Below are 13,965 nucleotides of genomic sequence, written 5' to 3' on the forward strand. Positions count from 1 at the left end.
AACCGAGATGAGGAGAAATTTCTTCACTCAGAGTGTGGTGAACCTGTGGAATTCTCTACCACAGAAGGCAGTGGAGGCCAAGTCATTAGATGTATTCAAGAAGGAGATAGATATATTTCTTAATGCTAAAGGGATCAAGGGATATGGGGAAAAAGCGGGAACAGGGTACTGAGTTAGACGATCAGCCATGATCATTTTGAATGGCGGAGCAGGCCCGAAGGGTCGAATGGCCTACTCTTGCTCCTATTTTTTATGTTCCTATGACCTTGCGATGAAATCAGTTCATCAGGCTCATAAGTTAGCCAGCACAGTGGTACTTCAACAACCGCTGCTCACCATTGTCCATGATATTAGAAATTCACAGAAACTTAATTTTTCAAATGGCAGAAAAAGTATATTTTGAAAGTTACAGAGGCAATTTTACCCCAGAGATGTTAATGCTTGTTCCGAATGTGCTTTTTCAAAGATGTTTTTAACATTGTTTTGAATATCTTGTTTTTTCCTCTTCAGTCCCTCCATTCTACTTTCAACATTTGGATCACATAGGTAGAAGGGTAGATCACTACAACAAGCCAGAGTTGTCTCTTGGATCCTATGAATTTGTTGCTACTTTAGATTACTGCAAAGTAAGTATTTCTGGTATGTGAGCCATCTTCCCACATAACTAAAGCTTCTGCAGCGTGACACCCCCTTCCAGTCCATTCATCCAAATAGTAGTTGTTAAACCTAATTACTTGTTTTTAGTATCCTTCATTGGCCTTAGTAGTTTGGTAGTGTAAATTTTTTTACTAAGCATTACTTGCATATGCTGCTTTTAACCAACAATTCCTGGCTTTCACGTTAAGTAAGATAGTTATTTGTGGGGAGCATGCATCACATTTAAATTGCAAAGCTCTTAATTATGAATTTATTTTGGCTTGATGTATTGTTTGCATTGGGTTATTATGGAAGGGACAATGAACGCTTAATTTCCTTGGCTTAGCTTTTCCCCTCCAGAGCATGCCAAAAACTGAACAAGAGTTCAACCAATGTCAAGCCCCCCATCTTCCCACCTCAACAAAGTGCAGGAATAAATACTTAATTTCAGTTACCTATTTATAACTGTCAGTTAAAAAATAGTTTATTTTTTCTTTTCATTACTAATGAGACTCATGACATGATTAAATCTTTATTTTCTACTTCAAAGATTTCCATTTGTAAATTAGTAGAGACATCCTAGTTTGGGCTATGTATGCAAAGTAATATGAAGTTAAATGTTTACAGATGGAACATATTACTGCTTTACTTAGGAAAGATTATCTGTTGGCTCATTCTGAGTTACAGAATATCTAATGGTACAACAGTGATCTATTGAAGCTATGTATCCACCAATGAAGGCAGATTTGTTTTGTGACCTTTTTTATTATAATTGTAAGCACATTATCATTTCAGTCTATTAAAAATATAAATGTCCTTATTTTTCTGTTAACTTAAACATATCTAGTCTAGGATTTTTCACAGAATCAGACTTGCATTCTTCTAAAACAGCACCTACATCCAATGTCCATTAGCTAATTTCAAGAATGAGCAAAACAATTAAGCCAAGAAACCACTCCCCCTCTCACTTCTCCCCCCCAACAAAGAACTCAGCTATCATGATCAGGGCAGGCCAGAACTGAACTTTGTTCTTATGACCTCAGTTGTGGCCTCTTCAAGCAAAATGCAAAAATCAGATGTGACTACTTATTTCACATAATGTTCTTGGTGCAGGAAACAATCCATTTTATGATAAATGGAACAGTCCTGTTGGCCAAATAATACTATTCTATATTCTGGCTGGAATTTTTTTTTTCCTGGCCCAATAAGGCTAACCAATAAGCCAATGGAAAATTAAGCCTGTGCCTTATATTCACATCAGGTTTTCTGTAGATTAACTGCAAAGTAAAATGACAGAATAAACACCTCAGTAAAGCAAACCCCTGTAAGACCAACAGGAAACTCCAGCTGTGGCTTTCATGCTGGCACTTTAAATTTCTGCTAGAGCTCCAGGAGACCAGAATGCAAACTCCGAATGCTGCTCCCCCCCTCCTTTTTACTTTTATATATATGAACATATGAAATTGACCGGCAGGAAAAGATCAGCTGGTCCATCAAGCCTGCCCCACACATCATGATGGCTGGAGCATCATGATTAGACACTTCACACCCCCCCCCCCCCAGACCTCCCACAAACATGTAATCTCCTGAAAGAGGCAAAAAAAGAGAAAAAATCCAGAGCCAATAAGGGAAAAATACTCTGGAAAATTCCTCTCTTATCCCTTCGGGCAACCAGTGGTTCTGGACTCTACTGGAGGACCAGTTCTAAAAAGACAGTGATTTTTTACACCGTTGACATCTGTTTGACAAACACAACAGCCAATTTGCACCCAGCAAGGTTGCACAAAGAATAAGTGAAATGGATGACCTGTTAATCTGTTTTCTTGGTGTTTGATTAAAGAAGCAGTATTCCTTAATTAATGTTGGTAGTAGGAATGCTAATTCTACATCCCTCCCCCATTGACTCAGTGGGTAAACACGCCATAACTTCAGTGGAGACCCAGAGAACCCTTGTGGAATTTCAAGGCCAATATGTTTAAGGCCAACCTGCACACCACCATCTGGGGATCAGCTCTTTAAAGAAAGATTGAATTTTTCTTCTTGTTCACATACTTATTTTCATTTACAGAATAGCAAGCCTCCTAATCCACCGGCCTTCATCTTCATGATTGATGTGTCATATAGCAATATCAAAATTGGCTGTGTCAAACTAATATGTGAGGAGCTTAAGACCTTGCTAGATAAGTTACCAAGGTAAGAATGTAAAATAGATTTGAAAATCATGATACAATCAATAAGAGCAACAGATATTTAGCAATTAAGATATTTAACCCTGCCAGCCAGCTATGTAAAAATATGTGTTGGCTAGTACTTTTAGTAGCACTTTTATGATTTACTTTAAAAGATTACTACTGCTTCGTTGAAGTTTTTTCAGTTCATATTAGGAACAAACTTACTACAAAAAATCAGTCATTGCTCAGAGAACATTTGCTATAGTGTTATACCCATTGGCAATGCACTGTTATTACATAGAATTACATAGAAATCACAGCACAGCAACAGGCAATCCAGCCCAACTGATCTATGCCGGTGTTCATGCTCCACACAAGCCTTCTCCCATCCTACTTCATCTCACCCTATAAGCATATTCCTTTCTCCATCATGAGCTTCTCTAGCTCCCACTAAAATGCATCTATGCTATTTGCCTCAACTACTCCATGTTTCACATTCTAACCACTCTCTGGGTAAAGAAGTTTCTCCTGAATTCCTTATTGGATTTATTAGTGACTATCTTATATTTATGACCCCTAGTTTTGTACTCCCCACAAGTGGAAACGTCCCCTCTATCAAACTCCGTCATAATTTTGAAGACCTCTATTAGGTCACCCCTCAGCCTTCTCTTTTCTAGAGAAAAGAGCTCCAGCCTGTTCAATCTTTCTTGATAGTTATAACCTCACAGCTCTGGTATCACCCTTGTAAATCTTTTTTGCACCTTCTCCAGTGTCTCCATATCCTTTTTGTAATATGGAGACCAGAATTATGCACAGTACTTTAAGTGTGGTCTAACCAAGGTTCTATATAGATTTAACATAACTTCTCTCCTTAATTCTATTCCTCTAAAAATGAACTGAAGTGCTTTGTTTGCATTTTTTATGATCTTGTTAAGCTGCATTGCTACTTTTCATGATTTGTGAAACTATACCCCCCGATCCCTTTGCTCCTCTACCTCATTTAGACTCTTATTTTCCAAGGAATATGTGGTCTCCTTATTCCTCCTACCAAAATGCACCACCTCACACTTATCGATATTGAAATCCATTTATCATTTACATGCTCATTCTGCAAGTTTATTAATGTCTTCTTGTATTTTGTCACAGTCTTCCTCAGAATTAACTATACTGCCCAATTTGGTGTCACCCTCAAATTTTGAAATTGTACTTCTGATTCCCAAGTACAGATCATTTATATAAATGCTGAACAACAGTGGTCCCAGCACCGATCCCTGTGGAACACCACTTCCCACCTTTTGCAGCCTGAGTAACTACCTTTAACCCCTACTCACTGTTTTCTGTTTTGTAGCCAGCTTGCTATCCATTCTGCTATTTGTCCCTTGACTCGACATGCTGTGACCTTAGTCATGAGTCTACTATGTCTACCTCATCGAAGGCCTTTTGAAAATCCAAGTATATTATATCTATTACATTACTCTTGTCTACCCTTTGTTATTTCTTCAAAGAATTCAATAAGGTTGGTCAAGCGTGACCTTCCCTTTTGAAATCCGTGCTGATTATTCTTTATTATATTTTCGGTTTCTAGATGTTTTACTATTACATCTTTGAGTAAAGATTCCATTATCTTTCCTAAGCTAACTGGTCTATAGTTCCCTGGACTTGTTCTATCTCCCTTTTTAAATATAGGAATAACATTAGCTGTCCGCCAGTCCTCTGGCACTATTCCCTTTTGTAATTAAATTTTACATGTACATAATAGTGCCTCTGCTATCTCTTCCCTAGTTTCTTTTAATATGTGTGTATGCAGTCCATCCGGACCAGGGGTTTTATCCTCTCTAAGTTTGACTCGTTTATCAATTATCTCCCCCCTTTCTATCTTAAATGTCTTGATATGTTTTTTGACCTCTTCTTCTAAGATCATGTCCACCCTGTTAGTCTCCCTGGTAAATACTGAGGCAAAGTAATTATTCAATATTTCTGCCATTTCGCTGTCATTACCTGTGAATTTATCTTGTGTACCCCTTAGTGGCCATATCCCTATTCTGATTTTCCTTTTGTTATTTATGTGTTTGTAGAATACTTTATGTGTTATGTGTTCTTCCTTACTAGTGTGGTAAAAATGCTCCATTAAGTTTATGGGAAAAAAAACTCCCACGAGCTTAATGAGCTAAAGTCTTACCAACATTTCTTTTGCAGCAAAGTAGACACTTTTATCCTAAAAGTTTTAAATTCTGTGATTTTTAAGATCCATATAAATATTTATGCAAAAGTTACATAATAAGAATTTTTTTAAGGTTTATAGTAAGCTGTGCATTGAACCATACAAGTTTACAACTTGATGCCATTGGACCCGATATTAGGAGGGCGGTGGGTTCTCAGTGGGGGGTCGACTGGGCGCGTGGGTAACGCGCCCGGTGAAATCAGTGTGCTCTGCACGGAATCGCAGGCTAATTGGAGCCACTTACCTGTGCTTCCGGGTTTCGTGCTGGAAATCTGCACAGCGGGCAGACTGTGCATGCGCAGCAAAGTCTGTCAGCTGGAGGAGCTCTATTTAGAGGGGCAGTCCACCAATGCTCTTCCTGCAGCAAACAACCAATTCTGAACCATGGAGCAGACCAGAGGGAAGGCTGCCCCAGGATTTTCGGACTCCTCACTCCAGGTGCTGCTGGATGGGGTGAGGAGGAGGAGGAGGGAAATCCTTTTCCCATCCGATGGGTGGAAGTGCCCTTCCTCCACCACGAAGAAGGCCTGGCTGGAGGTAGCCGAGGAGGTCACCAGCAGTGGCAATGTACCACGAACCTGGGTCCAGTGCAGGAAGAGATTTAATGACCTAACCAGGTCAGCCAAAGTGAGTATACTTACGCATTCTCCCACACTCCGTCTTCCACATCACCTCCACCACCACACAACCCCTTCTGCACTGCCACCACAACGCTTTCGCATCACTCCTCACATCCACTCAACTATCATCCTCACCTTGCCTGCACGTACTCACCGCCCTTGTCCCCATTCAAACACTACCACACAACCCAATCCTCATACAATATCATGGCTATGTTGCACATGCACCCTCCCATGCATCTCCCTCACGCTCAACCCCACCCACACCAATGCATGCAGCGGGTCACCATGCAACCATCACTCAATCACGCCTCTTGTGTTTTGCCTTGATAGGAGAAGAGATGACAGAATGCCCGGGAGAGGGCAAGGACCGGAGGGGGCCTGCCACACCAGGTGGCACTAACAGACGCAGAGCAGCAGGCATTGGAGATCAGCCACACGCTGGAGTTCCTGTCCGTGGCTGGGATTGCACAAGCGGCCGGTGACAGAAAGCTAACACTCAGCACTCACGATAGCGAATGATCTTAGCATCACTTGGCATCTGCAGCACCTCAACATCTGTCCACATGCCTAATATTGCTTTCTGTTCTCTTGCAGGCCCGTCTGCGAGCGCCGTGATCGTGGAGGGTGATTCCTCAGAGGACCTGCCGGCCTCTGAGGGTCCATCGTCACATCTCAGCCATGCATCCACCAGCGCAGATACACACACCTCGGTGGGTCCCCGTCCTCACTTAGTTGGGCTTGCACATGGTGAGTCACCACGCACATGTGAGCACGAGCAGACCCTGGTGGCAGGGGCAGCCGTGGAGAGCCCGCGTCGGTGGGAGCACTCTTCTCCAGGCTCTGCTCAGCTGGACCCAGATGCTGAACCCTGGGGGCCAGCCGTGAAAAGGAGAATCATCGAGGGGCAGCAGCACATTCTGAGGTGCTGGAACAGGTGCCACGCGCACTCTCCACAATCGCACAGAGGATGGAGGAGTCCAACTCCTGCATGAGGGGAATGGTGGCACAGGTACAGGAGGGTATCTCCAAGATAGTGTCGCAGGGACGTGAAGGCATCTCTGAGATAGTGTCGCGGGTAGGTGCGGGAATGTCTGCGATGGAGGAAAGGCTAGCCTCCATCGAGCGTCAAGCAGGGCTCAACGATGAGTCTATTCAGGCCCTGACAACGGCCGTTCGGATTCAGGGTGAGCAACATTCTGCCGCCTTAAGCAGGCTGACATATACTTTATAAGTGGCCTTCCAAGGCCTCACACAAGCCCTCCAAACTGCCGTCCAGCAGGGTGGAAGGAGTGATGTGGGCCTGGGCCACAAGAGGGATGATGGTGAAAGGGGACATGGAAGTGGGGACGCCACTCAAAGCGCTCCCATGTCTCACCTGTTGCCCCCCTCTCAACCAGTACCCACAATGCTGCCCCCTCTCCGGGTGGCCGAGTCTGCCCCTGCACAGGTGCAGGTGGAGCAGTCTTTGGAGGGGCCCTCACGGGCACCGAAACCCAGAGGGCGTAGGCCCAAAGCATCTAATCGGACCGGGCATGGACAAGATCAACCCGCCACTATCTCTGCTGAAGCCACAGGGGTAACACCACGTAGGGGTTCCCGGAAACGCAAGGCGAAGGTTTTGTGATCACAAAGGGAATGCACAAGGGTGTCTGACGATTTGTCATGTTTTTTATTTATATTTCTTTTCCGCCACATGCACAATAAATATTATTATCACCACTACTGTCACGTCTTGCCCATTCTTGACTGGCTTGTGGAATAGGTCCCTTTCATGGGGTTCACCATGAACACGCACACATGTCAGCGCGTCACTGGGGAACCCAGAAGTGGGCGGGTTGGAACCGGGCTCCAGACCCGCCCCGGGAATCCTCAATTTTCGCAGCCCTCCCACCACGAACGCACCCGCCCGGGGGTGCGAAAATCGAGCCCATTGTGTCTGTTTTGGCTCTTTGCTAGAGCAATCCCACTGCTCTGCTTTCATCCTATAGGTCTGTATCTTTGTCTGCTTCAAATATTTATTCAGTTTTCCCTTAAAATATGCAAAAGTCTGTACCTCAACCAGCAAAGCATTCGATACTCCAAACAGCCCCTGTGTAAAGGTATATCTTCTGACCGCTCGCTCCCTTAGTAAAAATTTTGCATTGATGGCCCCTTGCCACTGGCTCCTCAACCAGATATAGGGCAGGATTTTAAATGGGAAAAATAGATGGGTTGAGGATGGGGGGGCATTGAAAATTGCAACAATTTCAGACCCGCCCCCAACCCACCCCATTTGCGGTTTTCACTGGGGCGGGACGAGGGGCAGGCATCCATCCTCCTCTCAGGAGGCGAGTTGGTCACTAAAACCTTTCAAGGAGACTGCAGGCCTCCATTTTGAAAGGTTTTGTAATTTCAACCTCTGGGGGGGGCGGGATTCCTGGGCCTTCTCTTTCACGTTGCGTGAGAGGAGGCTAGAAGGCCCGAAACTGCAGGTGAGTGCCTTTATAGCACTGCTGTGGGCCCAGAGAAGCAGGAGTGCTTCCCCCAGGCCCAACAAGCCTACCTGCAGCGACCCCCCCCTCTACGATCACGATCCCCCCCCACCCACAACTATCGTGGACCCTCCCCCGCCAACGATCACGACCCCGGCGATGACCGACAATAAAAATAAACCCGTATTTCCGGGTTTCCTGGCCGTGATTCAACCCCCCCTTCCTGGCTCTGGACTAAAATCCTGGCCATAGTTAAAGAATCATAGAATCATAGAAAGGTGAAAGCACGGAAGGAAGTCATTCGGCCCATCAAGGACGCACCGGCTCTATTCAAGAGCAATCCAGCTAGTCCCACTCCCCTGCCCTATCCCTGTAGCCCTGCAAATTTTTTCCTTTCAAGTACTTATTCATTTCCCTTTTGAAGGCCATGATTGAATCTGCCTCCACCACCCCCTCGGGCAGTGGATTCCAGATCCTAACCTCTCGCTGTGTAAAAAAGTTTTTCCTCATGTCACCTTTGGTTCTTTTGCCTTAAATCTATGTCCTCTGTTCCTTAACGCTTCCACCAATGGGAACAGTTTCTCTCTATCTTTTCTGACCACGCCCTTCATGATTTTGAATACCTCTGTCAAATCTCCTCACAACCGTCTCTGTTCCGAGGAGAACAACCCCAGCTTCTCCAGTCTATCCACATAACTAAAGTCCCTCATCCCTGGAATCATTCTAGTAAATCTCTTCGGCGTCCTTTCTAAGGCCTTCACATCTTTCCTAAAGTGCGGTGCCCAGAACTGGACACAATACTCCAGTTGTGGCTGAACCAGTGTTTTATAAAGGTTCATCATGACTTCCACACTTTTGTACTCTATGCCTCTATTTATAAAGCCCAGGATCCCGTATGCTTTTTTAACCGCTTTCTCAACCTGCCCTGTCACCTTCAACGATTTGTGCACACATACCCCCAGATCTCTCTGTTCCTGTACCCCTTTTAGAGTTGTGCCCTCTAGCTCATATTGCCTCTCCTCATTCTTCCTATCAAAATGTATCACTTTGCATTTTTCTGCGTTAAATTTCATCTGCCACGTGTCTGCCCATACCACCAGCCTGTCTATATCCTCTTGAAGTCTATCACTATCCTCCTCACTGTTTACTACCCTTCCAAGTTTTGTGTCAGCTGCAAATTTTGAAATTGTGCCCTTTACACCCAAGCCCAAGACATTAATATATATCAAGAAAAGCAGTGGTCCCAGCACTGACCCCTGGGGAACAGCTCTGCAGTCCGAAAAGCAATTGTTTACCACTACTCTCTGTTTCATGTTTCTTATCCAATTCTGTATCCATGTTGCTACTGCCCCCTTTATTCCATGGGCCGCAATCTTGATGATAAGCCTACCGTGTGGCACTTTATCAAACACCTTTTGAAAGCCCATGTACACCACATCAACTGTTTTGCCGTCATCTACCGTCTCTTTTACCTCATCAAAAAACTCTTATCAGGTTAGCTAATCACGATTTGTCTTTAACAAATACGTGCTGGCTTTCCTTATTCAATCCATATTTGTCCAAGTGACTGTTAATTCTGTCCCAGATTATCGTTTCTAAAAGTTTCCCCACCACTGAGGTTAAACTGACTGGCCTGTATTTATGCTGGGTTTATCCTTACACCTTTTTTTAAACAAGGGTGTAACATTTGCAATTCTCCAGTCCTCTGGCACCATCCCCTTATCTATGGATGTTTGGAAGATTATGGCCAGTACCTCCACAATTTCCACCCTTACTTCCCTCAACAACCTAGGATGCATCCCATCCGGACCGGGTGACTTATCTACTTTAAGTACAGCTAGCCTTTCAAGTACCTCTTTATCAATTTTTAGCCCATCAATATCTCAACTATATCTTCCTTTACTGAGACTGAGGCAGCATCTTCTTCCTTGGTAAAGACAGATGCAAAGTACTCATTTAGTACCTCAGCCATCCCCTCTGCCTCCATGAGTAGATCTCCTTTATGGTGCCTAATCGGCCCCACCCGTCCTCTTGCTTGTTTACTGTTTACAGGTCTTTCGCTCTTCATGCTATTAAAACTTTTCATAATTTTATAAAGGTCAATTAAATTTCCTGTTAGCCTTCTCAGTTCCAGTGGATGTTGTCCCAATATCTCAAGTCTCTCCTCATAACTATGGTTTCCCATCCCTGGCATCATCTTGATTAAACCATACTGTGCGCTCTATCCAGCTTTTATCTTCTTTCTATATTGGGGCAATAAAACTGCACCCAGTACTCTAACCAGTGTTTTGTACAAATGTATCATTACTTCTTTAATTTGGCACATTATGCCCTTATTTATAAAATCCAAACTGCTTGTTGACATTTTTATGGCTTATCTACCAGTATTTGCACTTTCAGGGAATTTTGTATTTGAACACTGAGTTCTCTCTTTTTATCCACACTTTTCAATGTCTTTCCATTGAGTGTATACTCCTATTTCTTGTTTTTCTTCGAAAAATGCATTATCTTACAATTTTCCATTTATCCTAACTTTTTCCTACGTCAGTCAACTTTCTATCCAGGCTGCTACATTTCCTCTTATACTATATGACTTAATTTTTCTAACAAGCCTCTTACGAGACACCTTGGGGATGATTTTAAGCCCCAAGAACGGGTGGGTTAGGGGCGGGTGGGAGTTGAAAACAGTTTTTTTTTGGTTCGCAGCCGCAACCCGGCTTTATTTCCAGGTTTACCGTTAGCGCGGAAAAGTACAAGCTTCCCACTGGGAATGCCAAGTTCAGAAATTTTGCGGTTGTGACCTGAAAAAACAACTGTTTTCAACTCTCACCTGTCCCAAACCCACCCGTTCTTGGTGTTTAAAATCACCCCCCTTATCATACGCCTTCTAAAAATCCATATACACTGCATCTAATGCACTCTATCTATCCAACCAGTCACCTATTGCACATTTGGCTGTCTGCGGTGCTACATTTGTTGTAGTGCAAATACTCTATTACAACTTGCCTTCAACAAATCCTTATTGGCTGTCCTTGATTAATCCACGCATTTCTAGATGCTCACTCATTTTACCTTGAATTATGAATTCTGTGTGGGTTAAATTCAATAAGGCCAGAGTACAGGCATTGGCATCGCGGTGCGCAGTTAACCTGGTGGTTCCGTCGCAGGCCTGATCACTTACCTTATCGAAGTGCAGCATGATTTGGATGAGGGAACTAAATGTAACATTTTCAAGTTTGCACATGACACAAAGCTGGGGTGGAATGTGAGTTGTGAGGAGGATGCAAAGAGGCTCCAATGTGATTTAGACAAGTTGGGTGAGTGGGCAAGAACATGGCAGATTCAGTATAACGTGGATAAATGTGAGGTTATCCACTTTGGTTGTAAAAACAGAAAGGCAAATTATTATCTGAATGGCGATAGATTGGGAAAAGGGGAGGTGCAACGAGACCTGGGTGTCCTTGTACACCAGTCGCTGAAAGCGAGCATTCAGCTACAGCAAGCAGTTAGGAAGGCGAATGGTATGTTGGCCTTCATTGCAAGAGGATTTGAGTACAGGAGCAGGGATGTCTTACTGCAGTTATACAGGGCCTTGGTGAGACCACATCTGGAGTATTGTGTGCAGTTTTGGTCTCCTTATCAGAGGAAGGATGTCCTTGCCATGGAGGGAGTGCAACGAAGGTTTGCCAGACTGATTCCTGGGATGGCAGGACTGATGTATGAGGAGAGATTGGGTCGACTAGGCCTATATTCACTAGAGTTTAGATGAGAGGTGATCTCATCGAAACATATCAAATTCTAACAGGACTAGACAGACTAGATGCAGGGAGGATGTTCCCGATGGCTGTGGAATCCAGAACCATGGGGCACAGTCTCAGGATACAGGGTATGCCATTTAGAACCGAGATGAGGAGAAATTTCTTCACCCAGAGTGTGGTGAACCTGTGGAATTCTCTACCACAGAAGGCAGTGGAAGCCAAGTCATTAGATGTATTCAAGAAGGAGATAGATATATTTCTTAATGCTAAAGGGATCAAGGGATATGGGGAAAAAGCAGGAACAGGGTACTGAGTTAGACGATCTGCCACGATCATTTTGAATGGCGGAGCAGGTCCGAAGGGCCGAATGGCCTTATCTTGCTCGTATTTTCTATGTTTCTATGCTAATACCCTTGTTTCACAGAAATCTATTAATCTCAGGTTTAAAATTCACAATTGGGCTAGCATCAACTGCTGTTTACAGAAGAGAGTTCCAAACTTCTATCACCCTTTGCATGTAGAAGCATTTCCTAACTTCACTCCTGCAAGTCCTGGCTCTAATGTTAGAATATGTCCCCTCGTCCTAGTATTCAAGTATAGGAGATCTCCATAAACAGGTACAAATGCATCAGCAGCCAAAAGCAATAATCCAGCAACTAACCTGTAAATCCTGCATGGTCCCTTTAAATAGTGCTGTTTGGGGGTCCTCCAGGCACTCTAAGACGTGTTTAGCTGGGCGTGGTTAAGACAGTGCGTTGAGTGAAGTGTTAAGTGCCAAAATGGTGTCTATACCTTTAAATCAGTGTTGCTCACTGATCGAACGCATATTCTCCTTACTTTATATGTTGCCAGTGTTCATTATCTGCGCACGTGCTAATCCTTTACAAAGATAGCGTCTGGCGCACGTCGTGCTAGTAGCGTGTGCATCCCAGACGCCATCTTGGACATAGCGCCGAAATAATGGGCGCTACATGGCTGAATTTATAACCTTTTGAGTTTGACATTGGACTGGTCTATAATTACCAAGTTTATCCTTCTCTTCCTTCTTGAACAAAGGTGGTACATTGGCTACTTCCAGTCCCATAGTATGATTTGTACATTTGAGAATTGAAAAATCATAGCCAGTGCCTCTGCTCTCTTGACTTATTTAAACAACCTAGTGTGCATGCCATCAGGGCCCAGATACTTATCTACCTTGAGCTCTGCTATTATATCTAGAATCAATTCCTTTTCTATAGTTAACTGAACAGTTATTCTGTATCCTCCTCTAATACACCTGCATTCTCACTTCTACCATCATTTGTAAAAACCAATGTAAAGTGTTTTACATAAAAACATAAATGTAAAAGCGCTGCAGACAGACAAGTGTGCAGTATGGTGAAAAGACATGGGTTGGTACCCTGCTTCTCACCTCATAAAACAAGATAAATGCAGTGGTGAAAAGCACAAAAATCAAACCACTATTAGGTTTCCTTTACCTAAAACAAAAGGAATGAGTGTGCATGGAATTGAATCCAATTCTATTGGTTGCAAGCAACCAGCTAAGATTTCTGTGTAATTATTTGTAGCTTTTCAATTGAAAGTTTCTTTTCATAATTTAAGATACAGGCTTTTTTTCTGAAAGGTTTAAACGTTTAGCTTCAATATCCAAGTTATTTACAGAGACTGACAACAGAAGATTTGCACTGGTCACTATGTGCAGCGAAATTGCAAACTTTTTCTTTTTGAATGCATTTACAATGCATAGCAACCAGAGCAATTCTTGTTCCTAACCACCTATTACTGTTAAAATCAGATAACAACAGCAACTTGCATTTATTTAGCGCCTTTAACGTAGAAAAATATCCCGAGGCGGTTCACAGAGGACACCAAGCTACAGAAAGAAATATTAGGAGGCATGACGAAACCAAATCCAATCTAGGATGATCCACAATTTCATCCAGCTCAACATTGGGAAGACCAAAGATATTGTCTTTGGCCCCCGCCACAAACTCTGTACCTTTGCCAACAACTTCATCCCCTTACCTGACTACTGAAACAGACTACTCGCAACCTTAGTGTTCTATTCGATCCCGAGTTAAGCTT

The 13,965-nt window shown here is 43.5% G+C and overlaps 1 protein-coding gene and 1 long non-coding RNA gene across 3 annotated transcripts in view; one reads left to right on the top strand and one right to left on the bottom strand.

The window, feature by feature from the left end:
• Positions 1 to 13,965, top strand: part of LOC137325667 (protein transport protein Sec24D-like) — a 169,118-nt gene that overhangs the window by 107,088 nt on the left and 48,065 nt on the right. For both annotated transcript variants that reach the window (XM_067990921.1, XM_067990922.1), the window contains exons 10-11: positions 511 to 626; positions 2,705 to 2,829. In XM_067990921.1, coding sequence (XP_067847022.1) covers positions 511 to 626; positions 2,705 to 2,829 — 241 coding nt within the window. The remainder of the gene's footprint in view (positions 1 to 510; positions 627 to 2,704; positions 2,830 to 13,965) is intronic.
• Positions 1 to 13,965, bottom strand: part of LOC137325693 (uncharacterized) — a 41,968-nt gene that overhangs the window by 22,498 nt on the left and 5,505 nt on the right. The gene's annotated exons all lie outside the window — the stretch shown is intronic.

This window comes from Heptranchias perlo, chromosome 1 (assembly GCF_035084215.1).
Source record: "Heptranchias perlo isolate sHepPer1 chromosome 1, sHepPer1.hap1, whole genome shotgun sequence".
NCBI lineage: Eukaryota > Metazoa > Chordata > Chondrichthyes > Hexanchiformes > Hexanchidae > Heptranchias > Heptranchias perlo.